The following is a 25,845-nucleotide window of genomic DNA, read 5'->3' as shown; positions in this document are numbered from 1 at the left end:
AAAGATCTGTTTGTGGATGGGAAGTTCGCGAGTCTGGGAGCGCTGACCGAGAAATATGGGTTGCCCCAAGGGAATGCATTCAGGTATATGCAACTGAGGGCTTTTGCGAGGCAACAGGTGAGGGAATTCCCGCAGCTCCCGACACAAGAGGTGCAGGACAGAGTGATCTCAAAGACATGGGTGGGGGATGGTAAGGTGTCAGATATATATAGGGAAATGAGGGACGAAGGGGAGACTATGGTAGATGAACTAAAAGGGAAATGGGAAGAAGAGCTGGGGGAGGAGATCGAGGAGGGGCTGTGGGCAGATGCCCTAAGCAGGGTAAACTCGTCGTCCTCGTGTGCCAGGCTAAGCCTGATTCAGTTTAAGGTATTACACGGGGCACATATGACTGGAGCACGGCTCAGTAAATTTTTTGGGGTGGAGGATAGGTGTGCGAGGTGCTCGAGAAGCCCAGCGAATCATACCCATATGTTTTGGTCATGCCCGGCACTACAGGGGTTTTGGATGGGGGTGACAAAGGTGCTTTCAAAAGTAGTAGGAGTCCGGGTCGAACCAAGCTGGGGGTTGGCTATATTTGGGGTTGCACAAGAGCCGGGAGTGCAGGAGGCGAGAGAGGCCGATGTTTTGGCCTTTGCGTCCCTAGTAGCCCGGCGCAGGATATTGCTAATGTGGAAAGAAGCCAAGCCCCCCGGGGTGGAGACCTGGATAAATGACATGGCAGGGTTTATAAAGCTAGAGCGGATTAAGTTCGTTCTAAGGGGGTCGGCTCAAGGGTTCACCAGGCGGTGGCAACCGTTCGTCGAATACCTCGCAGAAAGATAGACGGAATGGGAAAAAGAAGGCAGCAGCAGCAGCCCAGGATCGGGGGGGGGGGGGGGGGGGGGGGGGAGGAACCAGAAGGACTCTCAGGGTTGTTAATATATACTGTATAGTATGTATAGGTCGTTGCTACAGATAATTATATATTGGACTGTTAAATTATATTTTTGGAGAGTGTTACTTGTGACAAGGCAGTTGCCAATCAGGGCTAGTTTTCATTTTTGTTATTTATTATTTATTCATTTTTTGTTTATAAAATAGGTCATTGTTATTTGTGTTGTTATAATATTGTGTAAAGGATGCACAATGTACTGTGTTGGTTGACCAAAAATTTTCAATAAAATATTTAATAAAAAAAAAGAGAATGTAAAAACGGCTCAGCTAGCAGCCGCAGTAATATTAGGCACCAGGAAGAAACAGAGCAAGGCCTGTTTCGACAAGACAGTGCATGCAACTGAGTTTGAAGTAGGACAGCAGGTCATGCTCTCCATTTACAACCCCAGCACGTTCCTGTCACCCAAGTATTCGGGTCCGTACTCCGTTGCGGACAAAGTAAGCCCCTCCATGTATAAAATTAAGTACCCCAACGAGAAGACCGCGTGGTTCCATATTAACCAGCTCAAGGCATATGGCTCGCAGTCTAACCACGCACACCACGTCATGCTCGATGCAGCAGACCACGCCCCGCCCACAGCCCACGTATCCCCACCCTCCCCGAACACTTCCACCCCATCCACGGACTCGACCTCGACTCCACCCCCGCACTCTAGACTCCACCCCGGAAGGCCCACAGACAGCAGCAGCAGAGACAGTGACTGTGACAGAGGCAACAGCCACAGCAATCCTCCCTACTATCCCCATGCAACGGGACCCACACCCAGCGAATCTGAACACGATTCGAGTGATCCCTTCCTGATCACATTCCTTGACAAACCTCACCAAAGACCACCGCCCTACGATGACGACCCCGACTCCATCTCCACAGAATTAGATACAAATTTTTGGCACCCTGACAATTCATACAGGCTTGTCCGAAACAACAAGATGGACCTTAAGTCACACCATGCAGCTTTAGCAACCCTCATCCATTCCAGAGTATGGCATCCGGGAGAAGATGATGACTTTGAGTCTGACTCCCAAAACGAGAACCACTTTGCGATCCTGTTCGCAACTGATAACTGAGGTGTCCTGATGATGTTTTAAAGGAACCGCTTGGGAGAAACGGTGTCCTTTCTGATGGAACCTGCACCACTTTCGTTTAATGTTTGTTCGTTAGTGTTAATGTTACGTGTTGTTTGAATGGAACAAGTTTGTCCCAGACACTAGTTCAGAGGAACTAGTCTGTTGACAGAAACTTGTTAGAGGATCTAGTTTGTCCCAGACAACAGTTCAGAGAAACTAGTCTGTTGGCAGACAACAATCATAACAACTCTCCTGATTCGAAGGTAATCACGAGAGGCAGCCCCCACGACGACCACATTCTTATCCGTTCTTGCCGGTTGCTCAGGCAGTGGAGAAACGGCATTGGTCTCCGTCCTGCCTGAGGACACCCCTCTGGTCAGCTACGCTCGGGTAGAGCACATACGGCATTGATCACCATCCTACCGGGGATTCCATCCAAGTCTTATCCGCCGCGGCCCATACGCACCCCATTTTGGCTCGATTACGTTCAAAATTCTTTTGTTTGGTTTTGGCAACCTATGGTTGCTTCCCTCTGCTATTTACATCCTCAAACACTGGGATGGTAAATCACACAGGCTGCGAGACGGCTCGCAGTACGGCAGTATTTTCTTCGATGTCTAGTCCAAATTTTCAGTTTACAAAAAAAAATTAAAAATGAGGGAGTCACACATGGTCACCAATTATAAAGGGAGATTGGCACTAAAGGACAGACATGCTAACATACAAGATATTGAACAAGATAGTAACAGATATTATGCTTGTGTCCATAGAACTCCGGAACCTCAGGAACTCCAGAGGAAGAAAAAGAAGAAGACAGAAAGACGGAAAGATGAAGACAACCTTCATGTTTACCTGGATCTTAGCAGGATCCCTTCAGTTGCACGTGGATGCTATCCCCCTGACCCCTACCACACAGGCCATGAATGATTCCCACCCCTACCATACACTACACCCTGAAATAGTTAACCCTGAGAAAGTTACCGACACCCCGACCTGGTGTGACAAGTTTCTAACCTGGTATTCACTATCGTACATTGTAGAATCACTCTTAGTACTGGCGATACTCTGCAGTGTCGTGCAGACACCTGGACTCAGAAAATGGCGAAGGAGAGCCTACTGCACTCACACCCCGGTATACACGTTTAGGTCCCCTATTTTCGGACTTCATCAAACCCCCCAACCCCTCGAGTGAATTAAAGTGCATCCACTTTTCTTCATGTGTGTTTTATTCAATAAAGAAATGTAAACCTCTGTGCTTGACTGCCAAGCCAGAGAAACTTGTGTTGCTGCTATTTGTACATTTAAAGTGTTGTAGATTATTTTTGATTGTTTGAGTGAGCGTAGTTTATGGAAGATAGTTAGTGGTTCTGTTTTTATGTTGTAATGCATGTCCCTGTTGTAACATAGCGCCACTTAGAATTGTCTGTTAAAAATTTCTTACATAGTTATGGTCAGTGTGGAGGCCATGGAAGAGTGCTCGCTGGGTCAGGAAGTGAAGACGACGCAGTTATGTGATGCTTCACGTTGGGGATCACAAGGAGTGAATGTAGCCACCTGGGTTGGCCACTTCCCGACTTAAAATGGAGATCTGCAAAGAATGCAGGGAAATTCAGTCAAGCCAGGAAAAACTAGCAGGTGCAAAGTTTCCTGTGTATGAGAACTTGCAGAAACCCAGACAGCACTGAAACCAACAGCCATCTGCATATTAATGAGCGATCCCCAGGAACAATTAAAACATTTAAGGTAAATAAGGCCAAGCCAGACTCCTCGGCGCCAGCAGGAGCCAAAACAAAGGAAGGCCAATGGACACTTAGGGACCGCCCAGCGATCAGGGAACAGCTCCAGTATTGGAGAAATCGATCCAAGTGATCGGAACGTAGTCCAATCACTTGGAACCAGATACGGGGTCCGCCCCGAACGGCACAAAGCCCCTGGGGACTATAAAGTAGAGTCCCTAATTTCAATTTGTCCTTCTTGGCAGGGTCAATCAGCAGCTCGAACCAACCCTTGACAGTGACCTGCCTAGCTGCTGCATCAACCAAGTAAGTCTCCAGTCAACGCACGCTACGAGATAGGCGCTCCTAGCTACCGGTCTATACCAGCTTTGAAGCCTGCAGACTCCGAATCGAACGAAAGGCCATTTGTTCCCCTGACCTGGTGGACCAGTTCCGAAGCTAAGTATAGGCCTTTTAGTGTTAGAGATAGTCTAGTAAATAGAGTTTATGCATGAGTAGTGATTGACTGTGTATAATAAATGTGTTTTGATTTGAAACTTACTAACTGGTGTATTGAGTTATTGATCAGCACTTGAACTTGAACCTCGTGACGGTATCAAAAAGATACCTGGCGACTCTAGAGCAAAGGTTATAGAAACAGAGCAAATTAAGTAAAGACACAACGAGCAACATTTAAGAGCCAACCAAAAGTTAGCAACAGGCGTGTTTTGAGCTATCAATGGGGGCCTAAAACACGCTGGCAAGTCCGGCTTCACAGAGATCGGGGTGCCCCAAACTCACAGTGAAACTAAAGACCCCCCCACCAAACATAGATCACTGGCATTGGGGCCCTCCCAATGGCCCTTCCAGGCACCCCCTAGCACTGCCCCTTTCAGGCACCCCCAGCACTGCCCCGTGCCATGTCCCAACTACCCAGGGGATACAATGGCCTCCTAGTCCCGCACCCCCGTGCTTGGTCATCACGGCTGGTCTCCATTTTTAGAGCCCAGCAGTGACCCCTGCTGGCACCGAGCTGGAACAGCACGTTTTGGAAGATTCAGCGTTAAGCCGATTTTGAATATTAAAATATATTCAAATGAATGGTCATAGATTATAGATCATAGAATTTACAGTGCAGAAGGAGGCCATTTGGCCCATCGAGTCTGCACCGGTCCTTACAAAGAGCACCCGACTCAAGCCCATGTATCTACCCTATCCCCGTAACCCAGCAACCCACACTTAACCTTTTTGGACACTAAGGGCAATTTAGCATGGCCAGTCCACCTAACCCACACATCTTTGGACTGTGGGAGGTAACCAGAGCACCTGGATGAAACCCACGCAGACACGGGGAGAACATGCAGACTCCGCACAGACAGTGACCCAGCAGGGAATCGAACCTGGGACCCTGGAGCTGTGAAGCAACTATGCTAACCACTATGCTACCGTGCTGCCCAAATCAAGTTCACTCCCAGCCGACTACATCGGCTGGGAGGGTCCGGGAATGTGATGAACTGTTTTGCGCCGGCACAAATCCCTTTTCAGGCCTCTCCTTGAATTATCTCGACAGGAGGCAGAAAATTACCCCCGCCACAGTGAGAGATACCAAAGCAGATTTTACGGATTTCTCATCAAACTGCACACTATGACCCCCCCCCCCCCCCCCCAACCCACCCCGACCACCCTAACGCTTGATACGCCATGAGCCAACCGATCTCACTGCCTTTCTCACAAGGGCTTTCAATCTTCATCCTTGAAGATCACCTCTTGGAATTCTCTACAAAATGACAGTTTAACTCAGACATCTTCAACAAGGTTCCAGCTCTCATCCTGGATGACTACATGCATTCAAGCTTCACCTTCGATGCACAGTTTCAGATGTTTGGCAGTGCCCAGCAGAATTACACTGCTCCAAAGGCCACAGGAAGGAGTCACCAACTTTCAGCTGCCTCCTCAGATCTTCTGCCGATTCTTCAGCTGACTCTGCTCCAAGTCTGCTTCCCAGAGCGCCGTCTCTTTCATTTGGAGTCTTTTTCTCTGCTCCTTACTTTGTTCACTTTGCAGGACCTGTTTCAGATTCCTGTCCTTGTCCCTTACTATCTTCTTGGTACCTCGTTCTGTCTGCGATGAATGCAGGAGTTTCAGATATATTGTATTCAATGTATTTGGTGCAGTAAGAGTTACAGCCTGTGTTACTGTGTGACTGCTGCAGTCACGTTTTAAAATTCCTGGTTTGAAAGGCATCTAGACATTTTGGATGTGGAGATGCCGGCATTGGACTGGGGTGAGCACAGTAAGAAGTCTTACAACACCAGGTTAAAGTCCAACAGGTTTGTTTCAAACACTAGCTTTTGGAGCACTGCTCCTTCCTCAGGTGAATGAAGAGGTATGTTCCAGAAACATATGTATATACACAAATTCAAAGATGCAGGACAATGCTTAGAATGCGAACATTTGCAGTTAATTAAGTGTTTACATATCCAGAGATAGGGGTACCCCAGGTTAAAGAGGTGTGAATTGTCTCAAGCCAGGACAGTTGGTAGGATTTTGCAAGCCCAGGCCAGTTGGTGGGGGGGGGGGGGTGAATATAATGCAACATGAATCCCAGGTCCCAGTTGAGGCCGCACTCATGTGAAATGAAAATGAAAATTGCTTATTGTCACAAGTCGGCTTCAAATGAAGTTACTGTGAAAAGCCCCTAGTCGCCACATTCCGGCGCCTGTTCGGGGAGGCTGTTACGGGCTGTGCGGAACTTGGCTATAAGTTTCTGCTCGGTGATTCTGCGTTGTCCCGCGTCCTGAAGGCTGCCTTGGAGAACGCTTACCCGGAGATCAGAGGCTGAATGCCCTTGACTGCTGAAGTGTTCCCCTACGGGAAGGGAACATTCCTGCCTGGTGATTGTCGCGCGATGTCCGTTCATTCATTGTCGCAGTGTCTGCATGGTCTAGCCAATGTACCATGCTTCGGGACATCCTTTCCTGCAGCGTATGAGGTAGACAACGATGGCCGAATCGCACGAGTATGTACCGCGTACCTGGTGGGTGGTGTTCTCATGTGTAATGGTGGTATCCATGTCGATGATCTGGCACGTCTTGCAGAGATTGCCATGGCAGGGTTGTGTGGTGTCGTGGTCGCTGTTCTGAAGGCAGGGTAGTTTGCAGAAAACAATGGTTTGTCTGAGGTTGCGCAGTTGTTTGAAGGCAAGTAATGGGGGGGTGGGGATGACCTTGGGAAGATGTTCATCTTCATCGATGACGTGTTGAAGACTGCGAAGAAGATATTGTAGTTTCTCCGCTCTGGGAAAGTACTGGACGACGAAGGGTACTCTGTCGGTTGTGTCCCGTGTTTGTCTTCTGAGGAGGTTGGTGCGGTTTTTTGCTGTGGCGCGTTGGAACTGTCGATCGATGAGTCGAGCGCCATATCCCGTTCGTACGGGGGCATCTTTCAGTGTCTGTAGATGTCTGTTACGCTCCTCCTCGTCTGAGCAGATCCTGTGTATACGGAGGGCTTGTCAATGGGGGATGGCTTCTTTAATGTGTTTAGGGTGGAAATGAAATGAAATGAATGAATGAAATGAAATTAAATGAAAAATGAATGAAAACCGCTTATTGTCACAAGTAAGCTTCAAATGAAGTTACTGTGGAAAGCCCCTAGTCGCCACATTCCGGCGCCTGTTCGGGGAGGCTGGTAAGGGAAGCTGGAGAAGTGGAGCACCGTGAGGTTATCCGTGGGTTTGCGGTAAAGCTAAGTGCTGAGGTGACCGTCCTTGATGGAGATGAGTGTGTCCAAGAATGCAACTGATTTTGGAGAGTAGTCCATGGTGAGTCTGATGGTGGGATGGAACTTATTGATGTCATTGTGTTGTCGTCTCAGTGATTCTTCGCCGTGGGTCCAAAGGAAAAAAATGTCATCGATGTATCTGGTGTATAACGTTGGTTGAAGGTCCTGTGCAGTGAGGAGGTCTTGTTCAAACTTGTGCACGAAGATGTTGGCATATTGAGGTGCGAATTTGGTCCCCATGGCCGTTCCGTGCGTCTGGATGAAGAACTTGTTGTCGAAGGTGAAGACGTTGTGATCCAGAATGAAGCGGATGAGTTGCAGAATTGCGCCTGGAGATTGGCAGTTGTCGGTGTTGAGTACTGAGGCTGATGCAGCAATGCCGTCGTCATGGGGGATGCTGGTGTAGAGTGCCGAGATGTCCATTGTGACGAGGAATGTTCCTGGTTCAACTGGTCCATGGGTGCTGAGTTTCTGTAGGAAGTCCGTCGTGTCGCGACAGAAGCTGGGCGTACCTTGTACGATGGGTTTCAAGATGCCCTCGGTGTAGCCAGAGAGGTTCTCACACAGGGTCCCATTGCCTGAAACGATAGGACGGCCTGGTGTGTTGTCCTTGTATATTTTCGGGAGGCAGTAGAGATCTCCAATGCGGGGAGTACGTGGGATGAGAGCACGTAGGGTGCTCTGAAGGTCTGGATCCAAGGTCTTGATCAGTCTGTTGAGTTGGCAGATATGTTCCTTGGTCATATCTGCAGGTAACTGGCTGTAGTGTTCCTGGTTGTTGAGTTGGCGGTACACTTCTTTGCAGTAGTCCGTTCTGTTCAGTATGACGGTGGCCCCTTCTTTGTCTGCTGGTTTAATGACGATATTGCGGTTGGCCTTGAGAGCGCGAATGGCATTGCGTTGTGCTTGGGTGACGTTCGGGGCTGTCTTGTGAATGCGATTGATGAATCTGGCATTGAGGCGACTCCTGACGGCTTGAGTATACATGTCGAGTCTAGGGCAGCGGCCTTCCGGAGGGGTCCAATTCGACTCTTTCCTCTTCGGTTGCTGCACCGCAGATCTCTCTGTCTGTTCATTGGTAGTCTCCTTGGGTTCGCTGTCGGCCTCTTGGGGTCTGTGGAAGAATTCCCGGAGCCTCATTCGCCTGATGAATTCCTCCGTGTCTGCCGCAAGACTGATGGGGTCCATTTTGAAATGAAAATGAAATGAAAATCGCTTATTGTCACAAGGAGGCTTCAAATGAAGTTACTGTGAAAAGCCCCTAGTCTCCACATTCCGGCGCCTGTTCGGGGAGGCTGGTACGGGAATTGAACCGGGCTGCTGGCCTGCCTTGGTCTGCTTTAAAAGCCAGCGATTTAGCCCAGTGTGCTAAACCAGCCCCTGGTTGGTGACTGGGGAAGAAATTCCGCTTTGGTTGGAAGGTGAGCTGAGAAACAGTTCCTGAAGAATATAGCCAGAGATTGTGCATTATTCTGACAGGTTATTAGGTTTCTCAAGCAGTCTCAAATTTTGGTGGTGGTGCAGAAATTGAGCCCTCTGTTGAGGACTTCGATTTCGTCTGGTTGAAGGGTATAGTCCGACAAGTTGACAGTATATTTCACTGTATTGTTTTCTACTGTGGTACCGGGGAGGCTTGGTTGCTGCTGGTGGTGATACCGAGTTTCTCAAGCTTCTTGTTCTTGGTGTGCATATAGGTGGCATAGCATCGTTGTGTCATCTATTTGGCGGTGTTCCGCAGCTGGTCTGCTGCGTCCTGAGCGCAAGTTGAGAATATGGCCTCTATCTTGGTTTCCAGGTTGCGTCGTCTGCTGTAGAGCTGGCGTACGAGATGGTTGAGGAGTGTGAGAGAGGTGCAACGGCAATGTCTCTCAGCATAGTCTGTGTTGTAGGTCGACTTGAGTGGGTTTGTGATCTGTAGCCCTTTCGGGATCTTGTCTGCTTTCTGGCATCTTTGGAGACAGAGGTTCAATTAAAGCACCATAAAAGTAAGGGTCATAATTTATTCCAGCCATGGATATTGTTTGCTGAAGTTGGATTGATGAAGTTTCATTTATAGATGGAGGGTTCCCTTGGGGTAGACAATTAAGAGTGTTTTGTTTTAGAAAGATGATGTAGTGAATGGGAGGAGCCGGAGTCTGAAGCAGTCGGGTGTTGAGGCTGCAGTTTAAGAAATTCCGCTTTGGTTGGAAGGTGAGCTGAGAAGCAGTTCCTGAAGAATATAGCCAGAGATTGTGCATTCTTCTGACAGGTTATTAGGTCTCTCAAACAGTCTCATAGGACCTCTCTCTCTCAAAGTAGTTTATCCAAGACATCTCTTTATAGCAAGTATTCATGGGTCTGCTAACTATATTTAAAAGTGGATTTTGAGCTGAGATGGATTTTGTTTGAATGGAAATAAAGATAGCAGTTAGCAGTTAGTGTTTCATGTTATTGTTAAGCATTGTTTAACTGTAATTGTAATTTATTTTTTCTCTGAAACCAAGTGACAGATGTCACCAAAAGCAACTTCCATGGATTTCTCAATTCCCTCCAGATGCTTGTCACACTGTGAGCTCACTGGTCTCACTAGAACTCTGTCTTCCACACAAGGGTTTCAAATCTCTGTTCTCAAAGAACATGCTTTGCAATCTTTTCCCAAACAATGCTGTCTCTTGGATGCCTTCATCAAGGATTCTCATCCAGGTTTTCAATCTCTCCTTTCAGTATTCCTCTGCCCGGATCACCCCATGCATTCAAGCTTCCACACCATCTCTCAGATACCCACCACATCAACAGAACACTACTGTTTCACGGGCAGTATTAAGGGGTCACCAACCTGTTGATCACCGCATATATCTGCCTTCTCGCAAGCCCACATCCCAAGCCTGCAATTTGCAGCCCTGTCTTTAACTGCGAGCCTCTCTCTTGGCTCCTTACTTTAACTTCCTTGGACTTTATAGTCTTTCTGAGACTTTTCTCTGTCCCATTCCCTGGTTTCTGGGACTTCCTGTTCTTCAGCTTTGGACTGGCTTTCTGTCCCTGTGCATTGTCCTGCCTGCTCTAGCAGGGCCTATGGAATACGCTTTGCCTCTTCGGTACTTGATTCCAAACTAACTCTTAAGTGCCTTGCTTTCTCAGTGTGGCCTCTGGTTGCTGTGCAACATTTTATTTTTTATACCCTCTGTTTGCTTTCGGGGTCATAAAAACCTATTACAATGCAGGCAAAGTATAAAGTGAAACTAAATCTGAACAGATCTGAAGTTATTGACCCATTTATTATCACACAAATAAAGAAAGCCAAAATTAAGTTTGCTTCAACTTATACTTTATTCCTAACACACACAACGCAAATATGAATTACATAAACTTTTCTCTATTTCCTAACAGACCATAATCAAGGTAAAGGTTTTTTTTTCATTCATTCAAGGGTTGTGCGCTTTGCTGTCTTGGCCAGCATTTTATGCCCATCCCTAATTGCCCTTGAGAAGGTGGTGGTGAGTTGCCTTCTTGAATTGCAGTTCATGTGGTGTAGGTGCAGCCATGGTGATAGGAAGGGAGTTTCAGGATTTTGACCCAACACCAGTGAAGGAACGGCGATATAGTTCCAAGTTAGGTTGTTAGTGTCTTTACAGAATCAAAGATTTGGAGGAGAACTACCAGGTTGTGGTGTTCCCATGTGTCTGCTACCCTTGTCCTTCTCGATGGCAGTGGCCATGGATTTGGAAGATTCTGTCTGAGGAGCCTTGGTGAGTTGCTGCAGTGTTTCTTGTGGATGGTACACGTTGTTGCTACTGTGCACGCACGGCGGAGGGAGTGAATGTTTGTGGGTGGGATGCCAATCACGTGGGCGTCTTTGTCCTGGGTGGTGAAAAGTTTCTTCAGTGTTGTTGGAGTTGCACTCATCCAGGCAAAGGAAGAGTATTCCACCACACATGACTTGTGACTTATAGATTGTGGACAGGTTTTGCGGAGTCAGGAGGTGAGTTACCCACTGCAGGATTCCTAGCCTCTTACAGCCACAGTATTTACATGGCTAGTCCAGTTCAGTTCCGAATCAATGGTAACCCCCAGGATGTTGACAGAGAGGAAATTAAGTGTTAGTAAAGCCATTGAATGTAATTTGCCATTTATCAACCCAAGCCTGGATATTGCCCAGGTCTTGCTGCATTTGGACATGGACTCCCTCACGATCTGCGGAGTCGCGAATGGTGCTGAACATTGTGCAGTCATCAGCGATCATCCCCACTTCTGATCTTATGATGGAAGGAAGATCACTGATAAAGCAGCTGAAGATGGTTGGGTTTCGGCCATGACCCTGAGCATCTCCTGCACTGATGTCCAGGGACTGAGATGACTGACCTCCAACAACCGCAATCATTTTCCTTTGTGACTCCAACAAGTGGAGCTTTTCCCCGATTCCCATTGACTCCAGTTTTGCGAGGGCTCCTCGATGTCACAGTCAGTCGATGTTACCTTGATGTCAAGGGCTTTCACCTCTGGAATTGAGCTCTTTTGTTCATGTTTGAACCAAGGCTGCAATGCGGTCAGGAGCTGAGGAACCTGAACTGATATTTGATGAAGATTATGATTTCATTTTCTTACAATTAGCATTAGAATGAGTTCAGGTAGTGTACGGAACCTTGTAGAACCTGTAACTGAAGGTAAATCCCACGCCTGTGGTTGGGGTACATGACACTGTCAGTACAACTATGGGTTGTGATTGGTAGTGGTTCCCTGGTGAAGGCTGTGGCTTATAGTAACTCAGGTTTCTGCAGCTTCTGGGTCTCTGCTGATCTGAACCAGCTGAGCCCTTCAGGCGCAGAGCCTGCCACCTTCTGGACTGCGTGGGCTTGTACAACACATGATGCAGCTCCACAATGAACCATTGAACTGCAAAGTGTTGATATGAATAATTCATCAGCAGATTAACGTTTAATTCAATGTGATGTAATTAGGTCATTTACTGATAAACACATACTACGGCCTCTGGGGCTTCACCTAAAGGGCTGGCCTGCTCCATATCTCACTCCAATGTTTTCTTTTGCAGTACAGCCTAACAATGCATTATGCAACGTATACACTCCGGGAAACATTTACCCAGCTGTGTGAGAGGGGAGATCCCCACTGAGGCTGTTTGAGCAAGAAGCTTGCTGTGTGATCAGCGCACATTCCCTTTAAATCCTATCTGGCTGAGGGACTGGATCGGCCCTGACCTGCTGGAGGTGTACGAGAGCACGCTTCTGGCCGGGAGCGTGTCAGAATCCACGAGGAAAGGCACGTCATCACCTCCATCAACAAGCGGAAGGGGGAAAGGGAATAATTTAGAAATTGCCGACCCATTTCACGATTGAATGTGGACTGTAAAATTCTGTCCAAGATCATCACCAGTCTGGTCAGGTCAGCTCTGGAGTCGGTGATTCACCCTGACCAGACCTGTGCTGTACACAGCAGAAAAGTCTCTGATAGCCTCACGCTACTCAGTGATATGATCACCAATGTGTGGTAGAGGGGTGTGGATACCTTCAGCCTGGATGCACCCACATGATGGGTGTGTTCTCCAAAATAGGGTTTGGGGAACGATCCACAAATGTATCCAACTGGTCGAGCAAACATCATTCGCGCAGTTTCAATTAACGAGTGGGAATCGGAAACTTTTCCAATTAAATCTTATGGTCCTTGTGGATTCTGACATGCGGCACGGTGGTTAGCACTGTTCCTTCACAGCGCCAGCGTCCCAGGTTCGATTCCCGGCTTGGGTCACTGTCTGTGCGGAGTCTGCACGTTCTCCCCGTGTCTGCGTGGGTTTCCTCCGGGTGCTCCGGTTTCCTCCCACAAGTCCCAAAAGACGTGCTGTTAGGTGAATTGGACATTCTCGCCGTCCCCAATGTTGTGAAGGATGGGTCTGGCCATGCGGCCGCAGAACGCTCCATTTAGCTGGACTGTGCAGGCCCTTGTGGAATTATGGATGCAGAGAAACCTTTGACCACAAGTCCATCAGGCAGTGGTTGCACATAATGCCCCAGAGGTCCTATGGGAAAAGAAGATGGTGGATCTTGTCGGACGGTTCCCTGAGCAAACCATCAAGGTGATTTGGCTGAATTCCTCATCACCACAACATTCAAACAGGCACCAAGACCTAGCTTAGCTGATAGTGAGAAAGACCTTTGTGTCAGATCGTCCCTACCCGCCCGGAATCTCACCCCATCTGCACACTGCTCTCGAGATGACTGGGGTGAGGAAGAGACTGTTGTCCACCTCCTTGTGGAATGTGCCTTTGTAAAGAAGGCCTGGAGCAGGACTCACAGGGGCTGATTTAGCACAGTGGGCTAAATAGCTGGCATTTAAAACAGACCTAGGCAGGCCAGCAGCACTGGTCCAATTCCTGTATCAGCCTCCCCGAAAAGGCGCCGGAATGTGGCGACTAGGGGCTTTTCACAGTAACTTCATTTGAAGCCTACTTGTGACAATAAGCAATTTTCATTTCATTTCATTGAAGGGCAGCGCAGTGGTTAGCATTGCTGCCTCATGGCACTGAGGTCCCGGGTTTGATCCTGGCCCCGGGTCACTGCCCGTGTGGAGTTTGCACATTCTCCCCGTGTTTGCGTGGGTCTCACCCCCACAACCCAAAGATGTGCAGGGTAGGTGGATTGGCCGCGCTAAATTGCCCCTTAATTGGAAAAAAAAGAATTGGGTACTCTAAATTTATTTTAAAAAAGATTCACATAGAATGTACACAGTGAATATTACACATATCACAATTGCATTGAAGCACCTCAGAGTGCAACTAGATCCAGATAGACAACATAATTACTGTTGCACAATTTGTAATGACCATTTTGAAATGTCTGTAATGTTTCTTTGACTGTATTGAAACACCTCAAGATGCAACATGATGCACGCGGAAAACCTGAATATTATGTAATTCGTGCGATGGTCATTTTGAAATGTGTGTAATGTTCTTCCAGATATTTTACGAATAAAGTACACTTTTGCAAACAAAATCCCGTCTGGCTGAACAGTTTAAAATTCCTTGACAAGCGACAGGACTGATCTTGTGGCATAGTATTGTACAGTCTGGTGTAATGTGTTGTACGGTCTTGTGTAACAATGTTGCTTGGTCTCATTTGTCAGTGTTGTACGGTCTGGTGTATCAGTGTTGTACGGTCTGGTGTATCAGTGTTGTACGGTCTGGTGTAACAGTGTTGTACGGTCTGGTGTAACAGTGTTGTACGGTCTGATGTAATAGTGTTGTACGGTCTGGTGTATCAGTGTTGTACGGTCTGGTGTATCAGTGTTGTACGGTCTGGTGTAACAGTGTTGTACGGTCTGATGTAATAGTGTTGTACGGTCTGGTGTATCAGTGTTGTACGGTCTGGTGTATCAGTGTTGTACGGTCTGGTGTAACAGTGTTGTACGGTCTGGTGTAACAGTGTTATACGGTCTGATGTATGTGTTGTACGGTCTGGTGTAACAGTGTTGTACGGTCTGATGTAATAGTGTTGTACGGTCTGGTGTAACAGTGTTGTACGGTCTGGTGTATCAGTGTTGTATGGTCTGGTGTAATAGTGTTGTACGGTCTGGTGTAACAGTGTTGTACGGTCTGATGTATGTGTTGTACGGTCTGGTGTAACAGTGTTGTATGGTCTGGTGTATCAGTGTTGTACGGTCTGGTGTATCAGTGTTGTACGCTCTGGTGTAACAGTATTGTACGGTCTGGTGTAACAGTGTTATACGGTCTGATGTATGTGTTGTACGGTCTGGTGTAACAGTGTTGTATGGTCTGGTGTATCAGTGTTGTACGGTCTGGTGTATCAGTGTTGTACGGTCTGGTGTAACAGTGTTGTACGGTCTGATGTAATAGTGTTGTACGGTCTGGTGTAACAGTGTTGTGCGGTCTGGTGTATCAGTGTTGTACAGTCTGATGTAACAGTGTTGTACGTTCTGATGTAAGTGTTGTATGGACTGGTGTATCAGTGTTGTACGGTCTGGTGTAACAGTGTTATATGGTCTGATGTAAGTGTTGTATGGTCTGGTGCAACAGTGTTGTGCGGTCTGATGTAAGTGTTGCACAGTCTGGTGTAACAGTCTTTTATGGTCTGTTGTCACAGTCTTTTACGGTCTGTTGTATCAGTGTTGTACGGTCTGATGTAACAGTGTTGTACGGTCTGATGTATCAGTGTTGTACGGTCTGATGTATCAGTGTTGTACGGTCTGATGTATCAGTGTTGTACGGTCTGATGTATCAGTGTTGTACGGTCTGATGTATCAGTGTTGTATAGTCTCTTGTAACAATGTTGTACTCATTCCATCAACTTGTCCATGTTCTTTGGAGGTTCTAAACTGTCCTCCTCACAGTTCACAATGCTTCCAAGTTTTGTATTATCCACAAAATGTGCACACCAAGGTCTAGATCATTAATTTATATCAGGAAGAGCAAAGGTCCCAATATCAACCCTTGGGAACTCCACCAAAAGTCTTAATTTAGCCCCCAAAACATCCATGAACCAATACTCTCTGTTCAGCCAGTTTTACAAGTCTGTTGTGCGGCGCTATATCAAAAACCTTTTGGAAGTTGACTTGTTAACAATGACTGATGAACACTTTAGTGATAAATCTGCAGGATAATTTAGAGTCCCACCCAGACCAGGCAGCTGTGCTTTTTTAGTTGGGTGAATTCAACACTGTATCTGTGTGATCTATATTCTGGGGAGCCTAGAGTATCTCACCTTCACAGTCCATCGTGAAGCAGGGGAGTAGACTGGGACTGACATCCTCCAGCGCAGAACAGAAGGAAGAAAATGCGTGGGGACCTTTCAAACAAAGTTTGTCCACAAAGGTTTCTGCCTGTTGGCCTCTACATTTGTGGGACACGATTTCCTGGTATTCTGCCAGGGAGAATACCTTGCAATTCACCAGGCGCTGTAGGATTTTGCTGATATCCAACTCTCTCCTGATTCTCTCGTGGTGATTTCTCAGCAGCCTGATGTTCCTCTGTTGTACCCACGATGACTGCTTGATTCTTCTCTCTGGCTTGCTCAGCAAGCGCAGTGTGGTGTCACGGGACATGTAGTCACTGAGAAATGAAATAAAATGTCTTTGTGGGATTTAGGATTCTGCTGATCAGCAAATAAAATGCATACTATTTGGCAGTTGGCAGGAGTGCCACATAGTGAGGTCTGTTAACGATGGATCTCTGACACAAACAGAGGCTGGAGCAGCCAAACACGGTGAGCTCACTCCAGGCTCAATAGGTAAGAGGATTATGACAAGTTCAGGATTTTGAATCATTCTCACCCACCATTAACTGATTAAGTCTGACTTATTGCATCAGGAATATGCGCTCCTTGGTCAGACTGACCTGAATCTACTCTTCAGTCTTGGGAAGGGGGGGAAGGGTGAATTTGTTCTCCAATTCTTTACTGTTCTCTTCTAAAGTATCTGTAATACATAGTCCACAGGCACTGACTCTCACTGGGGTACGGGTCCCACACACACTGACTCTCACTGGGGTACGGGACCCACACACACTGACTCTCACTGGGGTACGGGTCCCACACACACTGACTCTCACTGGGGTACGGGACCCACACACACTGACTTTCACTGGGGTACGGGTCCCACACACACACTGACTCTCACTGAGGTACGGGTCCCACACACACTGACTCTCACTGGGGTACTGGTTCCACACACACTGACTCTCACTGGGGTAAGGGTTCCACACACACTGACTCTCACTTGGGTATGGATTCCACACACACTGACTCTCACTGGGGTATGGGTTCCACACACACTGACTCTCACTGGGGTGGGGGTTCCACACACACTGACTCTCACTGGGGTACGGGTTCCACACACACTGACTCTCACTGGGGTACGGGTTCCACACACACTGACTCTCACTGGGGTACGGGTCCCACACACACTGACTCTCACTGGGGTACGGGTCCCACACACACTGACTCTCACTGGGGTACGGGTTCCACACACACTGACTCTCACTGGGGTGGGGTTCCACACACACGGACTCTCACTGGGGTACGGGTTCCACACACACTGACTCTCACTGGGGTACGGGTCCCACACACACTGACTCTCACTGGGGTACGGGTCCCACACACACTGACTCTCACTGGGGTACGGGTTCCACACACACTGACTCTCACTGGGGTACGGGTTCCACACACACTGACTCTCACTGGGGTACGGGTCCCACACACACTGACTCTCACTGGGGTACGGGTTCCACACACACTGACTCTCACTGGGGTACGGGTCCCACACACACTGACTCTCACTGGGGTACGGAAAATGGTGAATGTAATGTCCCTATGCAAGAAAGGATGGAGTCCATTGTGCAGGATGAGATTGCAGGGTACTTGGAAGTGCATGGTAAAAAGGGCTCAGTCGTGGGGGTAGCCCGGCCAACCAAATGTTCATATGTTTTGGCCATGTCCGAAACTGACGGAATTCTGGCAGGGATTTGCAGATGTTATGTCGGAAGTCCTGGAAGGTAGGGTAACTCCGAGTCCAGAATTAGCAATTTTGGGGTGTCGCAAGATCGGGGGGCAAAGGGGGGAAGGATGCCGATATTCTTGCTTTCTTCTCCCTGGTGGATGGAGACGGATCTTGCTGAGATGGAGGGACTCGGGAGCCCCCGAAATCAGGAGTGTGGGTCAGCGATATGGTAGAGTTTCTCAGTCTGGAGAAAATTAAGTTCGCTCTGAGAGGATCAATACAGGGATTCGCCCGGAGTTGGCGGTCGTTCATCGATTTCTTCAACAAAAACTGAAGGTCAGCAATAAGGGGGAAAAGGAGGGGAGGGGGGAGGAAAATAGGAGGTATGGTAATGTTAAATCAGGACAGGGAATTTAGTATACGGGTAACTGGGGATAGGGCGGAAGAAGTGGGGTACGTGGTTTATTGTTATTTTAGGGGGTATTCTGTGCGTCGACCCGCGCGGTTGTTTTAGAAATGTCAATATGTTAAATCCTGAAAATTACAAATGCTTCAATAAAATATTTTCTAAAAAAAAAAGGGCTCAGTCAGCATGGCTTCATCAAGGGGCGGTCATGTCTGAAAAATCTGTTAGAATTCTTTGAGGAGGTCAGTCATAGATGTTTACAGCATGGAAACAGGCCCTTCGGCCCAGCTTGTCCATGCCGCCCAATTTCTATCATTAAGCTAGTCCCACTTGCCCGCATTTGGCCCATATCCCTCTATACCCACTATGCCGATGCAACTGTCTAACTTTTTTAAAGGACAAAATTGTACCCGCCTCTACCACTGCCTCTGGCAGCTCATTCCAGATGCTCACCACCCTCTGTGTGAAGAAATTTCCCCCCTGAACTCTTTTGTATCTCTCCCATCCCACCTTAAACCTATGTCCTCTAGTTCTAGACTCCTCTACCTTTGAGAAAAGATGTTGACTATCTACCTTATCTATGGCCCTCATTATTTTATAGACCTCTGTAAGATCATCCCTAAGCCTTCAGGGAAAAAAGTCTCAGCCTATCCAGCCTCAGACCATCAAGTCCTGGTAGCATCTTGGTAGATCTCTTCTACACTCTTTCTAGTTTAACAAAATCCTTCCGATAATAGAGTGACCAGAACTGAACACAGTATTCCATCTGTGGTCTTACTAATGTCTTGTAGAACTTCAACAAGACATCCCAACTCCAATTCCACCTTCAAGGAGCTATGAACCTGTCCCCCGAGGTCTCTTTGCTCTGTAACTCTCCCCAATTCCCCACCATTAACTGAGTAGGTCCTGGCCTGATTTGATCTACCAAAATGCATCACCTCACATTTATCCAAATTAAACTCCATCTGCTGGAATGTGGAGACCAGGGGATTTTCACAGTAACTTCATTGCAGCGTTAATGGAAGCCTACTTGTGAAAAATAAAGATCATTATTGTAAACATTAACGATCTGGAAGAAGGAACTGAGGGCATTGTTGTTAAGTTTTCAGATGATACAAAGATATATAGAGGGACAGGTTGCGTTGAGGAAGCAGGCGGGCTGCAAAAGGACCTGGACAGGCTAGGAGAGTAGGCAAAGAAGTGGCAGATGGAATACAATGTGGAAAAATGTGACGTTATGCACTTCGGTACTAAGAATAGAAACAGAGACTATTTTCTAAATGGGAAAATACGTTTGGATATCTGAAGCACAAAGGGACTAGGGAGTCCTAGGATTTTCTAATGGTTAATATGCAGTCAGCAGTTAAGAAGACAAATGCAATGTTAGCATTCATGTCGAGAGGGCATGACCAGGGATGTACTTCTGAGGCTGTATAAGGCTCTGGTCAGACCCCATTTGGAGTATTGTGAGCAGTTTTGGGCCCCGTATCTAAGGAAGAATGTGCTGGCCTTAGGGTCCAGTGGAGGTTCACAAGAATGATCCCTGGAATGAAGAACTTGTCATATGAGGAATGGATTGAGGACTCTGGGTCTGTACTCGTTGGAGTTTAGAGGGATGAGGGGGGATCTTATTGAAATTTACAGGATACTGCAAGGCCCGGATAGAGTGGACGTGGAGAGGATGTTTCCACTTGTAGGAAAAACTAGAAGCAGAGGACACCATCTCAGACTAAAGGGACGATCCTTTAAAACCGAGATGAGGAGGATTTCTTCAGCCAGAGGGTCTTTAAGACAGAGATAGATAGGTTCTGATCAATAAGGGGATGAGGGGTTATGGGGATGAGGAAATATCAGCCATGATTGAATGGACTTGATGGGCCGAGTGGTCTCGTCAGCTCCTCACAAAATTCCATCAAAACATCTGCTATTCCCGCTCACTTTACACAAGGATGGAGCTGAAACCAGGAACCTTTTCATTCTGAGCCCGGGTCCAATTGCTCCACATGGTTCTTGCTGCTGTTCAATCATCACCACAGCCCTCAACAGTTTGTCAGCGGGCCCTCAGTGCGGCTGCGCAGTACCGGGCCCCTCAGCGCGGCTGCGCAGTACCGAGCCCCTCAGCGCGGCTGCGCAGTACCGAGCCCCTGAGTGCGGCTGCGCAGTACCGAGCCCCTGAGTGCGGCTGCGCAGTACCGGGCCCTTCACTGCGGCTGCGCAGTGCCGGGTCCCACAGAGCAATGTCGACCGTGGCTGCCTTCGAGCTGCGCCTGGCTGAGCAAGAAACGGAGCTCCGGCAGCTCAGAGCCGCCACGGAGCGGCTCCAGCGGGGCGCCGAGGAGTTGGTCATCGGCCCGGAGCTGCAGAGCCTCAGAGAGGAGAACGAGAAACTCAAATACCGGCGGCTGCACCTGGAGCGGAGCGTGTGTGCGGAGCTGAGGAGAGGCCGGAGCTCAGCGCAGGGCTCCGGGGTCCAGGTACAGTCCCGGGGTCCAGTCCCGGGGTACAGTCCCGGGGTCCGGGGTACAGTCCCGGGGTCCGGGGTACAGTCCCGGGGTCCGGACACAGTCCCGGGGCCCGGACACAGTCCCGGGGCCCGGACACAGTCCCGGGGCCCGGACACAGTCCCGGGGTACAGTCCCGGGGCCCGGAGTACAGTCCCGGGGTCCGGGTGCGGTCCGGGTACAGTCCCGGGGCCCGAGTACAGCCCCGGGGCCCGGGTACAGTCCCGGGTCCCGGGGTACAGTCCCGGGTCCCGGGGTACAGTCCCGGGTCCCGGGGTACAGTCCCGGGTCCCGGGGTACAGTCCCGGGTCCCGGGGTACAGTCCCGGGGCCCGGGGTACAGTCCCGGGGCCCGGAGTACAGTCCCAGGGTCCAGACACAGTCCCAGGGTCCGGACACAGTCCCGGGGTGCAGTCCCGGGGCCCGGAGTACAGTCCCGGGGCCCGGAGTACAGTCCCGGGGTCCGGGTACAGTCCCGGGGTCCGGGTACAGTCCCGGGGCCCGGGTACAGTCCCGGGGCCCGGAGTACAGTCCCGGGGCCCGGAGTACAGTCCCGGGGCCCGGAGTACAGTCCCGGGGCCCGGAGTACAGTCCCGGGGCCCGGAGTACAGTCCCGGGGCCCGGAGTACAGCCCCGGGGTCCGGACACAGCCCCGGGGTCCGGACACAGCCCCGGGGTCCGGACACAGCCCCGGGGTCCGGACACAGTCCCGGGGTCCGGACACAGTCCCGGGGTCCGGGCACAGTCCCGGGTACAGTCCCGGGGTCCGGACACAGTCCCGGGTACAGTCCCGGGGTCCGGACACAGTCCCGGGTACAGTCCCGGGGTCCGGACACAGTCCCGGGGCCCAGAGTACAGTCCCGGGGTCCGGACACAGTCCCGGGGTCCGGACACAGTCCCGGGGTCCGGACACAGTCCCGGGGTCCGGGTACAGTCCCGGGGCCCGGGTACAGTCCCGGGGCCCGGACACAGTCCCGGGGCCCGGACACAGTCCCGGGGCCCGGACACAGTCCCGGGGCCCGGACACAGTCCCGGGGCCCGGACACAGTCCCGGGGCCCGGACACAGTCCCGGGGCCCGGACACAGTCCCGGGGCCCGGACACAGTCCCGGGGCCCGGACACAGTCCCGGGGCCCGGACACAGTCCCGGGGCCCGGACACAGTCCCGGGGCCCGGACACAGTCCCGGGGCCCGGACACAGTCCCGGGGCCCGGACACAGTCCCGGGGCCCGGACACAGTCCCGGGGCCCGGACACAGTCCCGGGGCCCGGACACAGTCCCGGGGCCCGGACACAGTCCCGGGGCCCGGACACAGTCCCGGGGCCCGGACACAGTCCCGGGGTACAGTCCCGGGGCCCGGAGTACAGTCCCAGGGTGCAGTCCCGGGGCCCGGAGTACAGTCCCGGGGTCCGGGTGCGGTCCGGGTGCAGTCCCGGGGTACAGTCCCGGGGCCCGGGTACAGTCCCGGGGTACAGTCCCGGGTCCCGGGGTACAGTCCCGGGTCCCGGGGTACAGTCCCGGGTCCCGGGGTACAGTCCCGGGGCCCGGAGTACAGTCCCGGGGCCCGGAGTACAGTCCCAGGGTCCGGACACAGTCCCAGGGTCCGGACACAGTCCCGGGGTGCAGTCCCGGGGCCCGGAGTACAGTCCCGGGGCCCGGAGTACAGTCCCGGGGCCCGGGCTACAGTCCCGGGGCCCGGGCTACAGTCCCGGGGCCCGGGCTACAGTCCCGGGGCCCGGGCTACAGTCCCGGGGCCCGGGCTACAGTCCCGGGGCCCGGGCTACAGCCCCGCGGCCCGGGCTACAGTCCCGCGGCCCGGGCTACAGTCCCGGGGTCCGGACACAGTCCCGAGCTTCAGCGCCAGGGCTGGCTGCTGCCGGCACGCTGCTCTGTGCACCCATCACGGGACGGTGCACCAAGTGCATTGTGCCGCTGATCTGCTCACAGGGAGGCCCCATGTCCCTCAGTGAAATGAAAATTGAAAAAATGAAATGAAAATCGATTATTGTCACAAGTCGGCTTCAAATAAAGTTACTGTGAAAAGCCCCTAGTCACCACATTCCGGCGCCTGTTCGGGGAGGCTGGTACGGGATTGGTGATATGTGAGAATAGAGCAATATATACAAAACAATGGGAGGTGTTTCCCTCTTGCATTTTCCAGGAAAACCATCCTCATCCTTCCAGAAGGACCCTCCCATCTGCAAAGCAGCTGCTGCCCTTTGAGGTTCCTGCTCCTTAGCTGTCACTTTTGGAAACAAGCTGGTTCTACCATACGAAGTAGGAGGAGGCCTCTTGGCTCCTCGTGCCTGCTCCGCCATTCAATAAGATTGGCTGATTTGCTTGTAACCTCTTGCCTACCCGAAAACCTCACCCCCTTGTTTCTCAACAATCTATCGAGCTCTGCTGTAAAAATATTCAAAGACTGCTTCCAGTGCATTTTGTGGATGGGAGTTCAAAACACTCTACCCTTTGAGAGAGAAAATCCTAATCTCTGCCTTAAATAGGCGACCCCTAATTTTTTTAAAATAGTGACCCCTAGTTTTAGGTTCTCCCACGAGATGAAATATCTTTTCCACATTCACCCTGACAGGACCCTCAGGATCTTAGTTTCAATCAGGTCGCTTCTTACTTTTACAATCATACAAATTCAGAGCACTGCCCTCAGCCTTTCACCCCCTTGTTGATGAAGAATCCAAATAGCTCTGCCGTAAAAAATTTCAAAGACTCCTCTTCGACAAAAGGCAGTGGAAGCAAGTTCCAGAGACTCACGACCCTCAGAAAAAATGTTGTCGTCACTCTTGTTTAAAATGAGAAAAGGTATAGTCGCCATAGTCCCAGGTGACCATAGGCTCCTTTCCCCTTTGAGGGTGAAAGTTGACAGGTGGTGTTTAACCTAAGGATCACCAAACCTCAAGTCGAGGACAAGGTTGAGAAGGTGGGCCTTCATGAATAACTTCAGCCGATATGGGAATTGAACCCACGCTGCTGGCCTTGTTCTGCATCACAAACCAGCTGAGTAAACCCCCTTTTAAAAACAATGACCCTTAGTTCTAGATTCTCCGACAAGAGGAAACATCCTCTCCCCATCCACCCTGACAAGACCCCTCTTGATCTTAAAAGGTTTTGATAAAGTTACCTCTTACTCCTCGAACTTGAATGGATACAAACCTAACCTCTCTACCCTTTCCTCGTAAGACAATCTGCCCATTCCTGGTATTTGTCTATTAAACCTTCTCTGAACTGTCTTTAACAAATTTACATCTTTCCTGGATAAGAAGACCAGTACTGTACACCCTTCCAGATGTGGTCTCCCCAATGCCTTGGACACCTGAAGCATAGTTATGTAATCAATTCCCTTCACAATAAACAACGTCTTAGTAGCTTTCCTAAATACTTGGTGTTCCTGTATACTAGCATTTAGTGGTTCATGCAAAAGGACATCCAGATCCGTTTGCAGCTCAGAGCTATGCAATCTGTCTCTTTAGATAATAAGCTTTTTCATTTTTTCTTCCAAAATGGACAATTTATATTTTCCCACATGATATCTCACATGCCAGAATTTTCCCCTCTTAACTATGTCCTTTGTAGCCTCCTTATGTCCTGTACACAATTTAGTTTTGTGGATATCTTTGTGTTGCCATCAAATTTAACAACCAGGGCAGCATGGTGCCACAATGGTTAGCATGGCGCCGAGGTGCCAGGTTCGTTCCCGGTTCTGGGTCACTGTCCGTGTGGAGTTTACACATTTTCCCCGTGTTTGCGTGGGTTTTGCACCCACAACCCAAAGATGTGCAGTGTAGGTGGATTGGCCACGCTAAATTGCTCCTTAATTGGAAAAATGAATTGGGTACGCTAAATTTAAAAATAAATTAGCAGCCATACCTTCAGTTCTTTCATCCAAGTCATTTATTTAAATTGACAAAAGTTGAGGTCCCAGCAATGATCCCTGTGGCACACCACTTATCACATTCTGCCAAATAGGAAAGGACCCATTTATACCAACTGTTTCCTGTTAGCTAGCCAACCTGAAATCCTACACCTAGCTTTTATTTTAATAATCTTTATTGTCACAAGTGAGCTTACATTAACACTGCAATGAAATTACTGTGAAAAGCCCCTAGTCACAACGTCTTTCGGGACTTGTGGAAGGAAACCGGAGCAGTCGGAGGAATCCACGCAGACACAGAGAGAACATGCAGACTCCACACAGACAGTGACTCAATCCGGGAATCGAACCTGGGACCCTGGAGCTGTGAAGCAGCAGTGCTATCGTGCCGCCTACCTTTGATGTTGTACCTTATCAAATACCTTCTGGAAGTCCAATACAGTACATCCACTAGTTCTCCTTTATCCGCAGCACATTCAACTCCTTCAAAGAATTCCAATAAATTGGTTAAACATGAGTTCCTTTCCACAAAACTGTGTCGACTCTGCCTGATTACTGTGACTTTTTCCAAGTGCCCTGATATAGCATCTTTAATAATAAGTCTTTCCTGCTTTCTATCTTCCCTTTTTGAATAAAGGAGTTGCATTTGTTATTTTCCAATCTAATGGAACCTTCCCGGAATCAGGGAATTTTGGAAAATTAAGACCATTGCACCACCTATCTCAGCCACTTTTAAGACCTGAGAGTGAAGACCAGGGGCTTTACCAAGCCGCAGACCCAAAAATCTGCCATCAGTTATGGCTCTTAACTCTGAGCATGAGACCCTACCTGGTCCTGGAACGTCGTGCAAAAGGGCAGAGATGACCATCTACTGAGGTCTTAAATGAGCCTGCAACTCTTCAACCACATTGGAGAATATTAATATTTAAAGAGAGGGGGATCTGGGTGTTCTTGTCCATGAATCGGTGTTCGGCTGCAGAAAGTAATTTGGAAGGGAAACCAAATGTTGCCGGTTATGGTAAGGGAGATGGAGTATAAAACTTGTTACGGCTGTACAGGGCACTGATGAAACTACACCTAGAGTACCCTGGAAAGTTTTGGCCCCATTTAAAACAGGA

At 49.5% G+C, this 25,845-nt stretch overlaps 1 protein-coding gene across 4 annotated transcripts in view; it reads left to right on the top strand.

Moving 5' to 3' along the window:
* The first annotated feature begins 20,557 nt into the window (after positions 1-20,557).
* Positions 20,558-25,845, top strand: part of LOC140404297 (threonine--tRNA ligase 1, cytoplasmic-like) — a 65,682-nt gene continuing 60,394 nt past the window's right edge. For all 4 annotated transcript variants that reach the window (XM_072492624.1, XM_072492623.1, XM_072492626.1 and 1 more), the window contains exon 1: positions 20,558-20,816. In XM_072492624.1, the coding sequence (XP_072348725.1) occupies positions 20,580-20,816 (237 nt within the window). In that variant the 5' untranslated portion in view covers positions 20,558-20,579. The remainder of the gene's footprint in view (positions 20,817-25,845) is intronic.

The sequence above is a fragment of the Scyliorhinus torazame genome, chromosome 30 (assembly GCF_047496885.1).
Source record: "Scyliorhinus torazame isolate Kashiwa2021f chromosome 30, sScyTor2.1, whole genome shotgun sequence".
Taxonomy (NCBI): domain Eukaryota; kingdom Metazoa; phylum Chordata; class Chondrichthyes; order Carcharhiniformes; family Scyliorhinidae; genus Scyliorhinus; species Scyliorhinus torazame.
The sequence above is the reverse complement of the archived record's forward strand: the minus strand, read 5'-3'. Positions and strand labels throughout refer to the sequence as shown.